The sequence below is a fragment of the Juglans microcarpa x Juglans regia genome, chromosome 3D (assembly GCF_004785595.1).
Source record: "Juglans microcarpa x Juglans regia isolate MS1-56 chromosome 3D, Jm3101_v1.0, whole genome shotgun sequence".
In the NCBI taxonomy this organism is placed as follows: domain Eukaryota; kingdom Viridiplantae; phylum Streptophyta; class Magnoliopsida; order Fagales; family Juglandaceae; genus Juglans; species Juglans microcarpa x Juglans regia.
The window spans coordinates 8,040,175-8,054,553 of NC_054598.1; the positions used below are offsets into that span (position 1 = coordinate 8,040,175).

At 35.5% G+C, this 14,379-nt stretch overlaps 1 protein-coding gene across 1 annotated transcript; it reads left to right on the plus strand.

Moving 5' to 3' along the window:
* Window positions 1-10,209: 10,209 nt before the first annotated feature.
* On the plus strand, window positions 10,210-12,908 carry LOC121255541 (pentatricopeptide repeat-containing protein At5g13270, chloroplastic). Its single transcript, XM_041155902.1, has one exon. The coding sequence runs from the start codon at window positions 10,335-10,337 to the stop codon at window positions 12,645-12,647; it is 2,313 nt and encodes a 770-aa protein (XP_041011836.1). The 5' UTR covers window positions 10,210-10,334; the 3' UTR covers window positions 12,648-12,908.
* Window positions 12,909-14,379: the final 1,471 nt, after the last annotated feature.

Here is a 14,379-nt window from a genome sequence, read left to right on the forward strand (position 1 = left end):
TAGGCCCATTTCCCAGTTGGAATTCTTGATGAGTTCCTCAATTTTGTTTTTTGTTTTTGAAGATCTACTCAGACTTATAAAAGTGCATGTAAAGTGTGAACGTGAAAAATGTGGATATATATAATTGCCACATACCATACATAAAGCGTGTAAAAAAAATGTAACATGGCAATAGAAAGTTTATTTTCAACATTTGTCCTACACATATCATATAAGTTCGGTAAGTTTAGCATGATTACATACTTATTCTATTACATAATCAAGCTTCAGCCATTTCAATAGACATAATTTGTCAAAACATCAAATGCATGCCTACAGAAGATCAGTTTAGGGCATACCTCGACTGTGACTACATAAGATATCCCCCATTCAAAAATCTCTGAAGACAAAGGCAACCAATCAGGAATGTACAAAATCATTTAAAAAATCAGTAATGTTAGTGTACCCTTCTACGTATTTTTGTTCACTAAGAAAAGACCAGTGCATAATACAATGATTGAGTGCCACAGTAATGTTAGTGTACCCTTCTAGCATTGTGAAATGATGCTTCTATACTCTAAAGATGGTTAAATATGAAACAATTATGGTTAGGAACACCATGGGATTTTCTAGATGTGCTTGTTGCAACTTGAATTAACCTACATCTAATTTTCTATATACACATAGGAAAAAAAGCATAACTCAAACTCACCCAGTATGTGTTATAGCATCAATAGGAAGTTTGCATTAGTTAAAACTCATACAGGTATTATGTTAGTTTCTCACGCTTACCAACAACAGTAATACTTAGCTTTTATAAACTGGTACCCTACAATGTAGCTAGAAATAGTAAACAAAACGCATCAGAGTGCTTCCACCATATTTGCTTTCAGAAAAAATGCCCAAACTCTATCTTCCTTCCACCATAGTTCACAAAAGACTGAGATCTCCAACATACAAATACACAATTAGCAGGCCCATGCTCAACTCAAACTCAGGGACAGTATGTATGCTAAGTTCCATGGGGCAAGCTTGGCGTATCCTGAATATATTCAAAATGTCAAAATTATTACTGAGATTACATTAAAAACAGAAAAATATATATGCCAAAAGGTGGGAATAACCTCACACCTCATCATTGGCCAGAGGCCTTACTTGTGTTATAGTACTACACTAGGTTGGGATAACAACCTAGTCAATAGTAGCAGCAACTTCTGACACCGGGAGGTCAACATTATGTGATTCATCGTCAAATAGATTCCTGTGAGTCTAAATTGGAAAATAAAAATTAACATCTATTAGGAACAATATATGTATGCAGTCCAGTATCTACACAATTGGCGATGAAAAATGTAATACATGTTTCTTCTTTCTCTTCCTTGTAGCCTTCTCGACCATCGGGACCTTTCTTCTCATTGGCGGTCTCCATTTCCCTCGAACAATGTGCAGGCTTAATATTTTCTTATCCTTATCGCCGACCACGTTCTCTTTTAATTTTGTTAAATCGGACTCAATCTCTAATCCTACATACTTCTGCTCAAGCTCATCCAACAGATGAAAGAATGCATTCACATGCTCATCATTTCGAGATACACGCATCGCAAATCTTAGACATCTTTTAACGACGAGGTCATACCGTCGGGCGTCCGTATTGACCCCTAAATCATCATAGCTACTCTTAACCAGTGTGTATCTTTTCTTTAAGTCTTTCCTCCATCGATCCAACTCATATTTCTCTTGCAGCACCTGAATGTACTTTATCTGACAGACTTTAAATGTATGCCTACAGAGAATCCCTCTCATCTCAAATAGGGCACACGTGCATTTAACTTCGCATTCTTCTTCATTAAAGTAAACTATGTACTTCACAATTTTTGTCTGTCCATCATGTGTGAAAATTTCTTCGAAAACATCGAAAGTGGAAATGCTACCTTATGTGCTGACAAGTGTAGGATTACATAAAAGTATCCCCAAACCTCTGCTTGGACCTCTTTAAATTTTGCATTCGTGTACAATGATTGAAACTGCCTCTCAATTTTGAATAGGAATACACATGGGATCGTTTGGTTACACGACTGGAAATCAGCTGTCGTCTACGTCTCCACCTTCTTCCTCAGAGCATTATCAAATTGATCGACAAATTCTTTCAATATTGTACCGGAATGCACATATCCGTCGAAGAAGGCGTTCATTCTTTTAGATCGTTGGGTAGTACTCATACCAGCCCAGAAAACACCTTTCAAGTAAACTGGTATCCAAAATGACCTCTCGGTGCACAATCCCCGCAACCATGCATTATCAATAAGGTCATACTTATGAATTAACTGCCCCCACTTCTCCTCAAATTGTTCGCAACTCTGTGTATCATAGACTGTACTCAAAATGACAGTATTCAACTTTGTGTTGTATGCCGAGTGGGATCCCAATTTCTCGGGCAATTTCCGCATTATATGCTAGAGACAATATCTATGTCTTGTATTCGAGAATACAATTTGAATCGCATTTTTCATTGCTCAATATTGGTCTGTTATGATGGCTTCGAGTGCCCTTCCATTCATGTATTCTAACCATGCTTCAAACAACCACACGAAAGTACTTGTGTCCTTGCTTGGAATCAAGTCTGCCCCTAATAGTATGGATTGTCCATGATGGTTGACACTAACAAAGGGAACAAACGGTATCCCGTACCTATTTGTTAGGTACGTTGTTTCGAACGTGATAACATCTTCAAAATACTCATATGCCGCCCGACTTCGTACGTCAGCCCAAAACACATTCCTAACTCTAAACTCATCATCCACATCCATGACAGAAACAAAGCCATCATTCATTTTCCTCATTCTCTTAAAGTAGTCATTTAGTGCTTCACCACCTCCTTTACCCATTCTTAATATCTAGCTTTGTCAATAAAATTCATACAATCTTTCTCTTGGAAAGCTAAATTCTCAAACCCCCCCCCCCCCCCCCCGCGCATTAGTCACAAGTGCTTGAAAATTTTTATTCATCTGAATACCCGCTCTATCATTCAAATCGAGCATCCTCTGACTATATTCATCTAAACATTTGTGAGATCTAAAAAATCTTGATTTTTGTGGGCTAACCGTACTATGATTGTGAACAAGATCAACACTGGTCAACACCTATAACCCATTCACAAAGCGAGCATTTACCTTTGCCTTACAATTAGTTTTTGTCGTTGGTCGTGACTTTGATAAATTACTGTGGCTAGGATAGTACATGCCGCCACGTGCATAGCCAATGGTCACATACTTCGCACCCCCATCCAGATCTCTCTTCGTCCTTTTTATGATAACACCAAAACCTTTTTGTTTGGCGTATCGTTTGTAATAGTCTAAAACCTTTTGATTAGTAGAAAATTGCATACCAGATTTTGGAGACTCAACTTTATTATTGTCATCTGATACTTCATTCATCCCCGCTGCATCTGGCTCTATATTTATGTCGGATGAAGTTTCTGACAATGAAGATTGCATGGTTAGGAACATTGCATTTTGATTATATATATACTGTGGATGTTAACTCATATGGTTAAAAGTGTACCTCCTAAATTATTTTCACCTACAACATTGGATGGTATAGTTGATGACTCACTTGTGCAATGTGAGTAGGGCATAGTTGGCACACATGGTGGCATCGCCGAATGCTGCATTTTTTCGGAATGCAAACTAATTCAGTAAGGAAAATACGAAGGTAGAAGAAAAAATCATAAAAAGAGACTCAAATGAACTACCTGGGTTGTATCTTCACCTTGTCTCGACTCATCCGAATTAGTCGACAAAGAGGATGGCATGTTTGGTCCAGAGGGTGGCAGTGACAGATGCTGCAAAAAATCCACTTTGTTAGAATGACTCAAACCCACGCATGGAAAAAAATCAATATACTAAATTAACTTTACCTGGTTATCCCAAGCATATGGATATAGATGTGGATATATTTCTGACAAGGAAGATTGTATGGTTAGGAACATTGTATTTTGATTATATATACAATGGATGTTAACTCATATGGTTAAAAGTGTACTGTACCTCCTAAATTCTTTTCACCTACAGCATTGGATGGCATAGTTGATGACTCACTTGCGCAATAAGTAGGGCATAGTTGGGACACATGGTGACATCGCCGAATGCTGCATTTTTTCGGAATGCACGTTATTCAGTAAGAAAAATACGGAGGTAGAAGAAAAAATCATAAAAAGAGACTTAAATGAACTACCTGGGTTATATCTTCACCTCGTCTCAACTCATCTGGATTAGTCAACAAAGGGGATGGCATGTTTGGTCCAAAGGGTGGCAGTGGCAGATGTTGCAAAAAATCCACTTTATTAGAATGACTCAAACCCACACATGAAAAAAAATCAATATATTAAATTAACTTTATCTGGTTATCCCAAGCATATGGATATGGCTGTGGATATGTTTCTGACAAGGAAGATTGCATGGTTAGGAACATTGCATTTTTAATATATACAGTGGATGTTAACTCATATGGTTAAAAGTGTACTGTACCTCCTAATTCTTTTCACCTATAGCATTGGATGGCATAGTTGATGACTCACTTACACAATATGGGTAGGGCATAGTTGGCACACATGATAGCATTGCCGAATGTTTCATTTTTTCGGAATGCACGTTATTCAGTAAGGAAAATACAGAGGTAGAAGAAAAAATTATAAAAAGAGACTCAAATGAACTACCTGGATTGTATCTTCTCCTCGTCTCAACTCTCCCGAATTACTCGACCGAGGGGATGGCATGTTTGGTCCAAAGGGTGGCAGTGGCAGATGCTGCAAAAAATCCACTTTGTTAGAATGACTCAAACCCACGCACTAAAAAAAATCAATATACTAAAATAACTTTATCTGGCTACCCCAAGCATATGGATATGTATTTGGAGGCATCATATATGGCAGGTTATATGGATTTACAGTCCATAATATCCCTATAATATACAAATAAATCTGGATTCACTATTCTCCTACAATATCTGAAACTGCGATATTTGAAAATAACCAATGTGTATCATACCTGGGTGAGTGAAATCGACGTAGAAGGCCTAGGTGGCCTTCCATCTTCCTCTTCGCCCATCACACTATTATTCAATAACTATTGAGTGTTACAATATCATATCAGCATAAGAAATCCCTCAACCTACATTCACAAGGTATAATTTATATACTAAAAAGAAGAAGGAAATATCTCATATATCTAACAACTATGCATTGATCATCCAAACCTCATAATTAATCCTCATAATTAATTAGGGAGACATATAATTAGAAGCTAAGAGCTGGAAAAAAAACCTGCATAAAAAGTCAATAAAAGTAGTCTCATTCAAGATAAAAGAGGCCACTTGTAAATGCGAGCAGCAAACCAATTATTTTTTCAAATGAAATAGTGATCAAAGACACTATTTTTTCAACGTAGTCCCATTCTAGTTATTAATTTTTTTTTTCATTCACATGAAAAGTGATCTAAAACAACTATTTTTTCAAAATTTTATAAATTTATTTTAAAATTTTAAATGAACCTTGTTTTTATAAAATAGAGTTATAAGAATATTATTATTTTATAAACATATCTTACATTTAAGTAGAGTTATGAAAACAAAATTATAAGAAGTATGCGACTCTATCGTTACTCTTTTCAAATATATGGAAAGAGAGAAAATGGGTCAACGAACAATCTAAGTTGGTTTTTTTTTCCTTAAATTTCGCATTATGACTATCAAATTATCTTATTTTCATTTCATTTGAATATTTAACGAGTGCGATCACATTAAAAAACTATATAAGTTCGGTATCATATTCATTTTTTTGAGCAACATATAAAAAGAACTCTTTCTAGCTAGCCCCAAAAAATCTAATCTAAACTTTTACAACTCAATTAAAGATCAATTTCATATAAGAATTATAAAGGCATTTCAAGTAATCAGATCAGAATCCTATAATCAGTATGATATTTTCTAGTATTATTTGGTAGCTACCTAGTCACTTGAAATTGCCGCATTTGACTAGTTTTTTTTTCCAACAATAATTATTTATCGTTGCCATAATGTATTCCCAACGGGATAATTTTCGCCGAAATAAAGTTTTGTGGCGATATGTGATCGCCGCAAATAAGTTTATTGAACAAAAAATATTTTGGCCGAATTTTACTCACTAGAAAAGGTTTTTCACAAAATAAAAATAAAAAAAGCACAAAAATAGAATACATAAATTACTTGAACTTCCCAACTCACACCCAAAAAGGTCATCATGATCAAATAACACATACAGTACCTCTTCAACTGAGAAAGAATGAAAATCGAATAAAATGTCACAATTTAAGCTCTTATGAGCCTCACAATCAAACAACCCAGGAAACAAATTTTTTTTTTTTAAAAAAAAGTAACAGCAGCAAGAAATCCACCAATGTATAGAAAATTTCACAGCCAAATGAAATGAAGAGGTAGTCGGACATATCAAGTGTATAGAAATCCAACAAGGCCAATGGCTATAGCCATGGACAAATCCCTCAACCTACATTCAGATTTCAAGTAAAACATTCAAATTTCAAGTAAAACAACCTACATGGCCACCTGATCTAGAAGGACAGTGTTTCAACCCAAATATCCTACCAATATTGATAATTATGAATGGAAAAGTTAAAAGGTCCATCCTAAAAATGATAGTTGTTTTTAGCAACGGAAGATAAGGAGTTACGTGAGCAACTACTTATCGATGCATATTTGAACAGAGAACCTAGACATTTAAGGCCAAAACTACATCGACTGAGAAACTCCCATACACTTTTTTATTAAATAAGAAACCAAGTTGTATATAGTCTAGATAATGGCAATGCAAAAGATCACTCCCGATATGCAATCTGTCCATCATGTAAGAAAAACATGGGAAACCATCCTTCACCCCACTCAAATGTATTAGGAACTATTTTCCATGTAAGGGGTCCATGCTATTTCACTGCATAAAGATAAACATATTGAACTGATTGTAAACCATACAACCACATGGAGTATTAAAAGTCACCCTTTTAGGCAATTCTTCATCTTTTCTTTCTGGACCTTTTTTCTTGGGCCTTTGAAGGTGCTAGCTAATAGTAATTTGCCTAATCACTTTTTAAAATTACAGGTTTGAATGTATGACTTAAGATAACATGCTTTTTCAAATGAGAACAATTTGCACAAGTAGCCTAAATACAATTAAATACCCATTAGGTTCGTATCATCAAACCAAAGTGCCACCGTAATACAGGTTGACAAACGAAGTTTTTTTAAACAGTTAAAAAAAATCCCTAGTCCAATATTCTAAATTCAGTCAACTATCCACATTTTCTAAGAGTCCTGGTAAGGGAAAAGTCAATAAAGTAATGCATATGAGCTATAATATGCAGTCAGGGCAAATATCACGTTAGTTGAGGATTGAACCCTACTTAAGTAAACATCACATCGAACATCCACAAGATGCAAAGTCTGACATGCATTCCAAAAAATCTACAAATGCTTTTATAACGCTATTATCAACTGAACTCTCTAAACTATTTGGTAGCAGACCCATAATTTAACAATGACACCCAGATAAAAGCAACTGTTAGTGAAAACCTTGAAAAAAAATATTTCAAGAATACATTTTAAGCCTCTATTTGATGGCTTATACTGTTAAGTAGCTTCCCGTTTGGGCTTCCAAGCATTCATTTTCACCCACTTGCAAGATTAGAACAAACCTTAAAAGCAAGAACATCAACAATCAAAAAATCTATCTCATTTCAAATGTTATCAACAACCAAAAAATCAGTGGCATACGTACAACATCAACGACCAAAAAATCTCACAAAACACGGATCAAACAAACATCAAATCGCAGATCCATAAACGCATAAACACACAAAATGAGTAATGCTAGAAATGGAGAGATGAAACGAAAAGAGAAAAAAAAAACCATTTTCTTTAATTTCTTACCATTGTAAGACGTACGGTGGCTCTCGGCAGCTACAATACAATACCAACGAAGGACTGAAGCCGTGCGGAAGTGGTGAAGCTGGAGAAGCCGTACGGAAATGGTGAACCCAGAGGAGAATATTTCTTACACGGTGTCGGAGTAATAGAGCCACAAAGTTCCGGAGTAATGTAGCCACACAGGGTGGGGAGAGGGTGAGGCCGACGAAAGGACACGAGCTGGCTGGCGGAGTGGAGGGGATGAGAGAACGCAGGGGAAGGAGAGGGATGGATTTCTGAAGAAGACGTGAAGCAGAACGCGCAGGGGGGAAAATTGAAACCAAAACCCACATTTTGTTTAAAAAAAAAAATGCCACGTCGGCTGGAGTGCGGAGGTTGCGTGAACAGTGGAGGTTGAGTAATAGAACTCTTAGATAAAATGAGTTGAGATGAGTTGTGAAAACAAACGATATCTTAGTTGACCATGGCCATGCAATTTGGATGTTGAGCTGAGTTGAAATGAGTTGAGTTCTTTATGAATAGTAATAAGCTAAAATGATAAAGTGAGTTTTGTGGGGTTCACCTAAAATGAGTTTAGATGTGTTTAGATATTAAGATGAGTTTACATGTATTTATGGGAAGTTGAAAAATGTTGTGGGTCCCTCGTGTAAATAAGTGTTGAGTTGAAAAAGGTAATGGATACCACATGTAAATAGGTTTTGAGTTGAGATGAATTTAGTGATTTGGAGTTGAATGTTTGGATGTTAGACTCAACTTAAAATTAAACTGAACTGAGAATCTTAGTTCAGTTCAAGCTCCAAATGGGGCCTTAGGGCTTGTTTGGAAATAGATCTAATCAAAAAATTTACATCTCATTTCATCTTATCTTATCTCATATAATTTCCAAACATAATTTAAATATAAAATTTTCAAACTAATAATTACAACTTTTTTTAAACTAATCATTATAACTTCCTAAACTTTCAAACAAAAAATAAAAAATAATTCAATTTTTTCAAATCTTTAAACAAAAATAATATTATAAAATTCTATTATAACAATATTTTAATTTTATAATATTTTTTATTCAACTTTTTATCTCTTATTTTTTAAAACTCAAAAGATACTCAACTTAAACTATCTCACTATTATTTACAAACAATCTTACTACTATTCATAAAATTCTCATCTCTTTTCAAACCAACCCCCTAAGATTCATTTGCATTTTTTTGTAAGAAGTGATGCGTGTGGTTGTGTATTCTTTTAAAAAATGTAAATAAATCTAAAATTAGATAAAGAAATTAATTTTTTAACAATAAATTTTATTTTATTTTTTTTGAAATGCGTAACATCTAATATTACTTTGTGTGTTTTTTTTTTTTTTTTTTTTTTCCATCTCAATAGTTTTCGTAAAAGTGGAGTTTACGCAAAATCTTTTAACTTTAGGAAGATTCTGCGCTTTTTTTTTTTTTAAAACAAATATCAAATTTAGTATTCACATAAAAATTTATTTTTTAATCAAATATTACACATTTTTTTAATTAGACATAATACTTACGAACACTTTAAAACAGTATACAAAGTTACTCTTTTTTTAAATAATTTTAATTTGCAAAATACTAATCAAATTTCTTACGGAATTATAATACTCAATACTTCGGACCATAAATTTTCTCCACGATGTGTTTTGTGACCAATGTCACTGACTTCAATAAAATATTATTATTTCTTAGCCAAACTCATAAAAATCAAAAGAAATTTTAAGTAATTTTTTTTAAAAAAAAGGTATTTTCTCAGATAAATATGTAAAATTTAGATGATAATTGTGTATATATCATTCCTTATATAATAAATGCTATTACATATATAATCATACTTAAATTGGTATAATTGTTTGATTGTAAATATTCACATTAAATTATAAAATAGACTTGTCATTTGTTAGCTGATGTTAATTTATAAGCTAATTTGCTTATGATTTTATTACTCCCTGTACTAAATTTAAGAAAATGATTTACACACAACATTTTGTACAATATATTACATAATAATGTTTTAAATGAGAAGTATTTTTATAAAACATCTTATAAAAGTAACATAATTTTACAAAAATACATTTATTTTATAACATTATTGATTATTGTGTAATGTGTTGTGTCATTACTTTTAATTTTATCCATATATATTCAGGCGACATATATCGCCATATCAAGGCGTCTGGTGAGTGGAACATAGATCGAACGTTGCGACAGATTTTTAACGACAGGTAATGGAGCAAATTCCAATAGGTGCCTGAAGAAATTGTTCGGTGGTTCTGTTCTTCCTTTTCTTGATCTCTGAAAATTGTGTTTTGTCAACGAGTGCTCCCTAGGGCGTTGGAAAGCTTCAAAATTTACGAGAAAGTAATGTCTTCAATCAATTGCGCACAGAACTTTTTGTTACCTTCCCACTCTTCTCCAGTTGTAGGTGTAGCTCATGGCAAAGTTCTAATGACACTAAAATCTTTAAGTTTTGATCAAATCCCTTCGTGGGTCTCTCTCAAATGCAGCCCATCTTCGAGGAAAACCCCCCAAATCCAACAAGGCCATGTTGAAAATGTACACTTAGTTTCTTTATCCAAACAAGGGAAGCTCGGAGAAGTTGATGAGTTTCTTAAACACATGGACGAGGCCGGCATTTCAGTTAGTCCCCGCTCTTATAAAACCCTCTTTGAAACATGTGGCAGGTTGCAAGCTTTATCGGATGGGAAAGCGATTCACGACCATTTGCGAAGAACAGTGAAGGAATCGACTGGGCTTCTTGATAATTATGTTCTTCGAATGTATTGCGACTGTGGAAGTCTTGTGGACGCTCGGAAAGTGTTTGAAGAAATGCTTGAGAGGAATGTGGTCTCGTGGGTTATAATTATGTCTGCTTATGCAGAGGAGGGGATTTTGGACGAAGCTATTCGGTTGTTCTCACATATGCAGGGGTCAATGACAGAAATTAGACCGAGCCCGTCTATCTATATTACCCTCTTACGGCCCTTGACAAATTTGTCTCTTTTAGAGCTAGGGAAACAGATTCATTCTCATGTGATAAGAAATGGGTTGGGTTCTAATGTTTTGGTTGGCACGGCAATCGCCAACATGTATGCTAAGTGTGGGTGGTTAGAGGGTGCCGAGCTTGTTTTCGATAGGATGCCGGAAAAAAATGCTGTGGCTTGGACCGGGATGATGGTGGGGTATACTCAAGCTGAGAAACTGGAGGATGCTCTGGGATTGTTTGTTAAGATGGTGAACGAAGGTATTCAAATGGATGAGTTTGTGTTCTCCATAATTCTCAAGGTGTGCGGTGGTCTGGAGGACTTGAACGTGGGAAGGCAAATTCATGGGTGTAGCGTTAAACTTGGATTGGATTCTGATGTTTCTGTAGGAACTCCTCTTGTGGACTTCTACATCAAATTTGGGAATTTCACATCTGCTTGCCGAGCATTTGAGAGGATAAGTGAACCTAATGATGTTTCATGGAGTTGTATAATCTCTGGTAATTGCCAAATTGGTGAATTTGAGGAGTCTGTGAAGATTTTTAAAAATCTGAAGAGTAAAGGCGTGGTTTTAAATTCATTCGTATACACTAGCATTTTCCAAGCCTGCGCGGCACTCTCAGATTTAAATTTGGGTGCTCAAGCTCATGCTGATGCAATAAAAAGAGGGTTAGTTAACCTCTATGGAGAGAGTGCCATGATCACCATGTATTCAAGATGTGGGAGATTAGACTATGCCTACAGAGCCTTTGCTTCTCTAGACAGACCTGATACTGTAGCCTGGACTGCTATAATTTGTGGTTATGCATGTCATGGCAATGCCACTGAAGCTTTAAGTTTTTTCAACAGAATGCAGGACTGCGGTGTAAGGCCAAATGCAGTTACCTTTATAGGACTTCTAACTGCATGTAGTCATTCAGGCTTGGTCACAGAGGGAAAGCAATACTTGGATTCGATGAAGGGTGAGTACGGTGTTGTCCCAACCGTCGACCATTATGACTGTGTGGTGGATATATACTCGCGTGCCGGGCTACTAGAGGAGGCACTGGAATTGATAAAGAGTATGCCTTTTGAACCCGATGCAATGAGCTGGAAAAGCTTATTGGGTGGGTGTTGGACTCATCGGAATCCTGAGCTTGGGAAGATTGCAGCGGAAAACCTCCTTCAGCTGGAACCAGATGATACTGCCACATATATTGTCATGTTTAACTTGTATGTTTCATGTGGGAAATGGGAAGAAGCAGCTCATTTTAGAAGGACGATGGCTGAAAGAAACTTGAGAAAGGAAATTGGTTGTAGTTGGGTAACTGTCAAGGGTAGAGTGCACCGGTTTATAGTAGGTGATAGACACCATCCTCTAGCAGAACAAATATACTCAACATTAAGGGAGTTAACTACATCCAATGAAAATGCTGATAATGCCCTTTTAACTCACGAGGATGTTTGGTGTGGATTGCCTGAACGGAAAGAACAACTTCTTGACCATAGCGAGAGACTTGCTATAGCATTTGGGCTAATATCCACACCAAGCGATGCCCCAATCCTGGTTTTCAAGAACCTCCGGGCATGCAAAGACTGCCACGATTTTGCGAAGCAAGTGTCCAGGGTAACAGGACGCGAACTTGTTGTAAGAGATTCCAACAGATTCCATCACTTCAGATTAGGGGAGTGCTCTTGCAATGACTACTGGTGACTTATGTAAATTGATTCATTTGCTTGAATGCCAATACCCAGCTGTACAAATGAAGGGGTGATGCCATTTGCCAATTATACAATCCAGTCTTCAGACTTAATATATGACTCGTTATAATTATGACAAAAATCAAAACACTAATATTTTTGTATGATAGCTATTGTGGAGGACTTCCACATGGGTGTGTAAACTTGTAAATTATATATTTTTAAGTAGACTTGTAGATATTTTCTTGAGTGCAACTATATTTTTTTTACACCATTGGAACTGTGACCATAACAAGGACATCAATCTCTTGCTTGAGTTGCTAAATTTGGTACACCGCAAAATGGTAAAGAGCATACCTTAGCTGACAAGTGTTGGGTTCGTGTGCTAGTCACCTCTGGATGTGGGTGCATACGTGACTGCGGAAAAGGCTGGGTCACCATTCAGTACGAGTAATGCTTCACTCACCTTCAAAAGCAGTCTTGAATGGAGGAGTAATGCACTGAGATAGCAGAGGCGATTTATAAAACATAACTTACATCATAACATTTTTAGTGGCATTGAAAGTACAAGTGGGAAGTGGAAGGCGAGGCTGGAGAGCTCGTACTTGTCTGTGTTCACGAGCATGTCCAGATTTTGTGATGATTGCAAAGAGCGTGAGAAAAAATACGAGATTCTCTTCCTCTACATTTACTGCTGTTTCGGGAACCGATGGGAATCTTCTTACACTGGCATTGGCGGAATGATTGCTTTTAATTGAAATGATTATACTATAATAGTTTATTTGTCACTTCAGTTCGACATGCATGCATCTTTGGCAAGGTTGCTAATCATAATCTAGTTTAAAACCTGAGGCCACTCAGAAAAAGGAAAAAACCAAAAAAAAAAAAAAAAGGGAAAAAAACTCGTAAACATAGCACGGGGCAAAGAGAGATTTTCCCGGGGAGTATTTTAGAGGGAAGGAAAAATGATAGGTAAAAGAAAAATTCTATTTATCATTCTAATTCTTATTATTTTTCGATCATCTTATAATGTAATATTAAATGATATATTTATAAGTGAAATATAATAGATAATTTATAATTATTTAATGTAATGAAAATATTATAAAAATTAAAATGATAAATAGTATTGCACTAGCTTGGAAACGGTGGGCGAGGAACGAAAAAGTTTCCAGGATGTGTGTGGGTCACCCCCACCAGCCGCCAGCCACTATATGTCCATGTATTTAATCCGGAAGAATCATGTGCCCAATGCTCACCTGGGAGTAATCTTTTTTTAATACCTGAAATCCAATCAAATCAAGGGAGAGATTGCTATGAGTGACAGTTTTGATATAATTTTTTTTTTTTTCGCAAGACAGTTTTGATATAATCTGATTGGTGGGCTGTATTGCCAAATTGAGGATCCTGGGAGTTAAAAAGCGTGTACCAGATGGAGAGACCAGCTTCCTGTTTTCAAGTGAGTTTTACTGAAAAAGGTAGTCATATGAAAGAAGAATAATGATGTACACACCATATTGTATAATATATTGAATAATAATATTATAAAATAAAAATATTTTTATAAAATTATATTATTTTTATAAGATATTTTATAAAAATACTCCTCATTTAAAATGTGATTATAAAAAATATTGTGTGTAAATTATTTTTCATAGAATAAGTTATGTGAATAACGCAGCAAATGTACTTTCTCGCGACTATACTGTTCATGAGGAAGACGAGGTGGATTATAGTTGAGATCT

Excerpts from the sequence above, each read along its gene's own strand:
- LOC121255541 (XM_041155902.1), top strand. The coding sequence starts at position 10,335 with ATGTCTTCAATCAATTGCGCACAGAACTTTTTGTTACCTTCCCACTCT.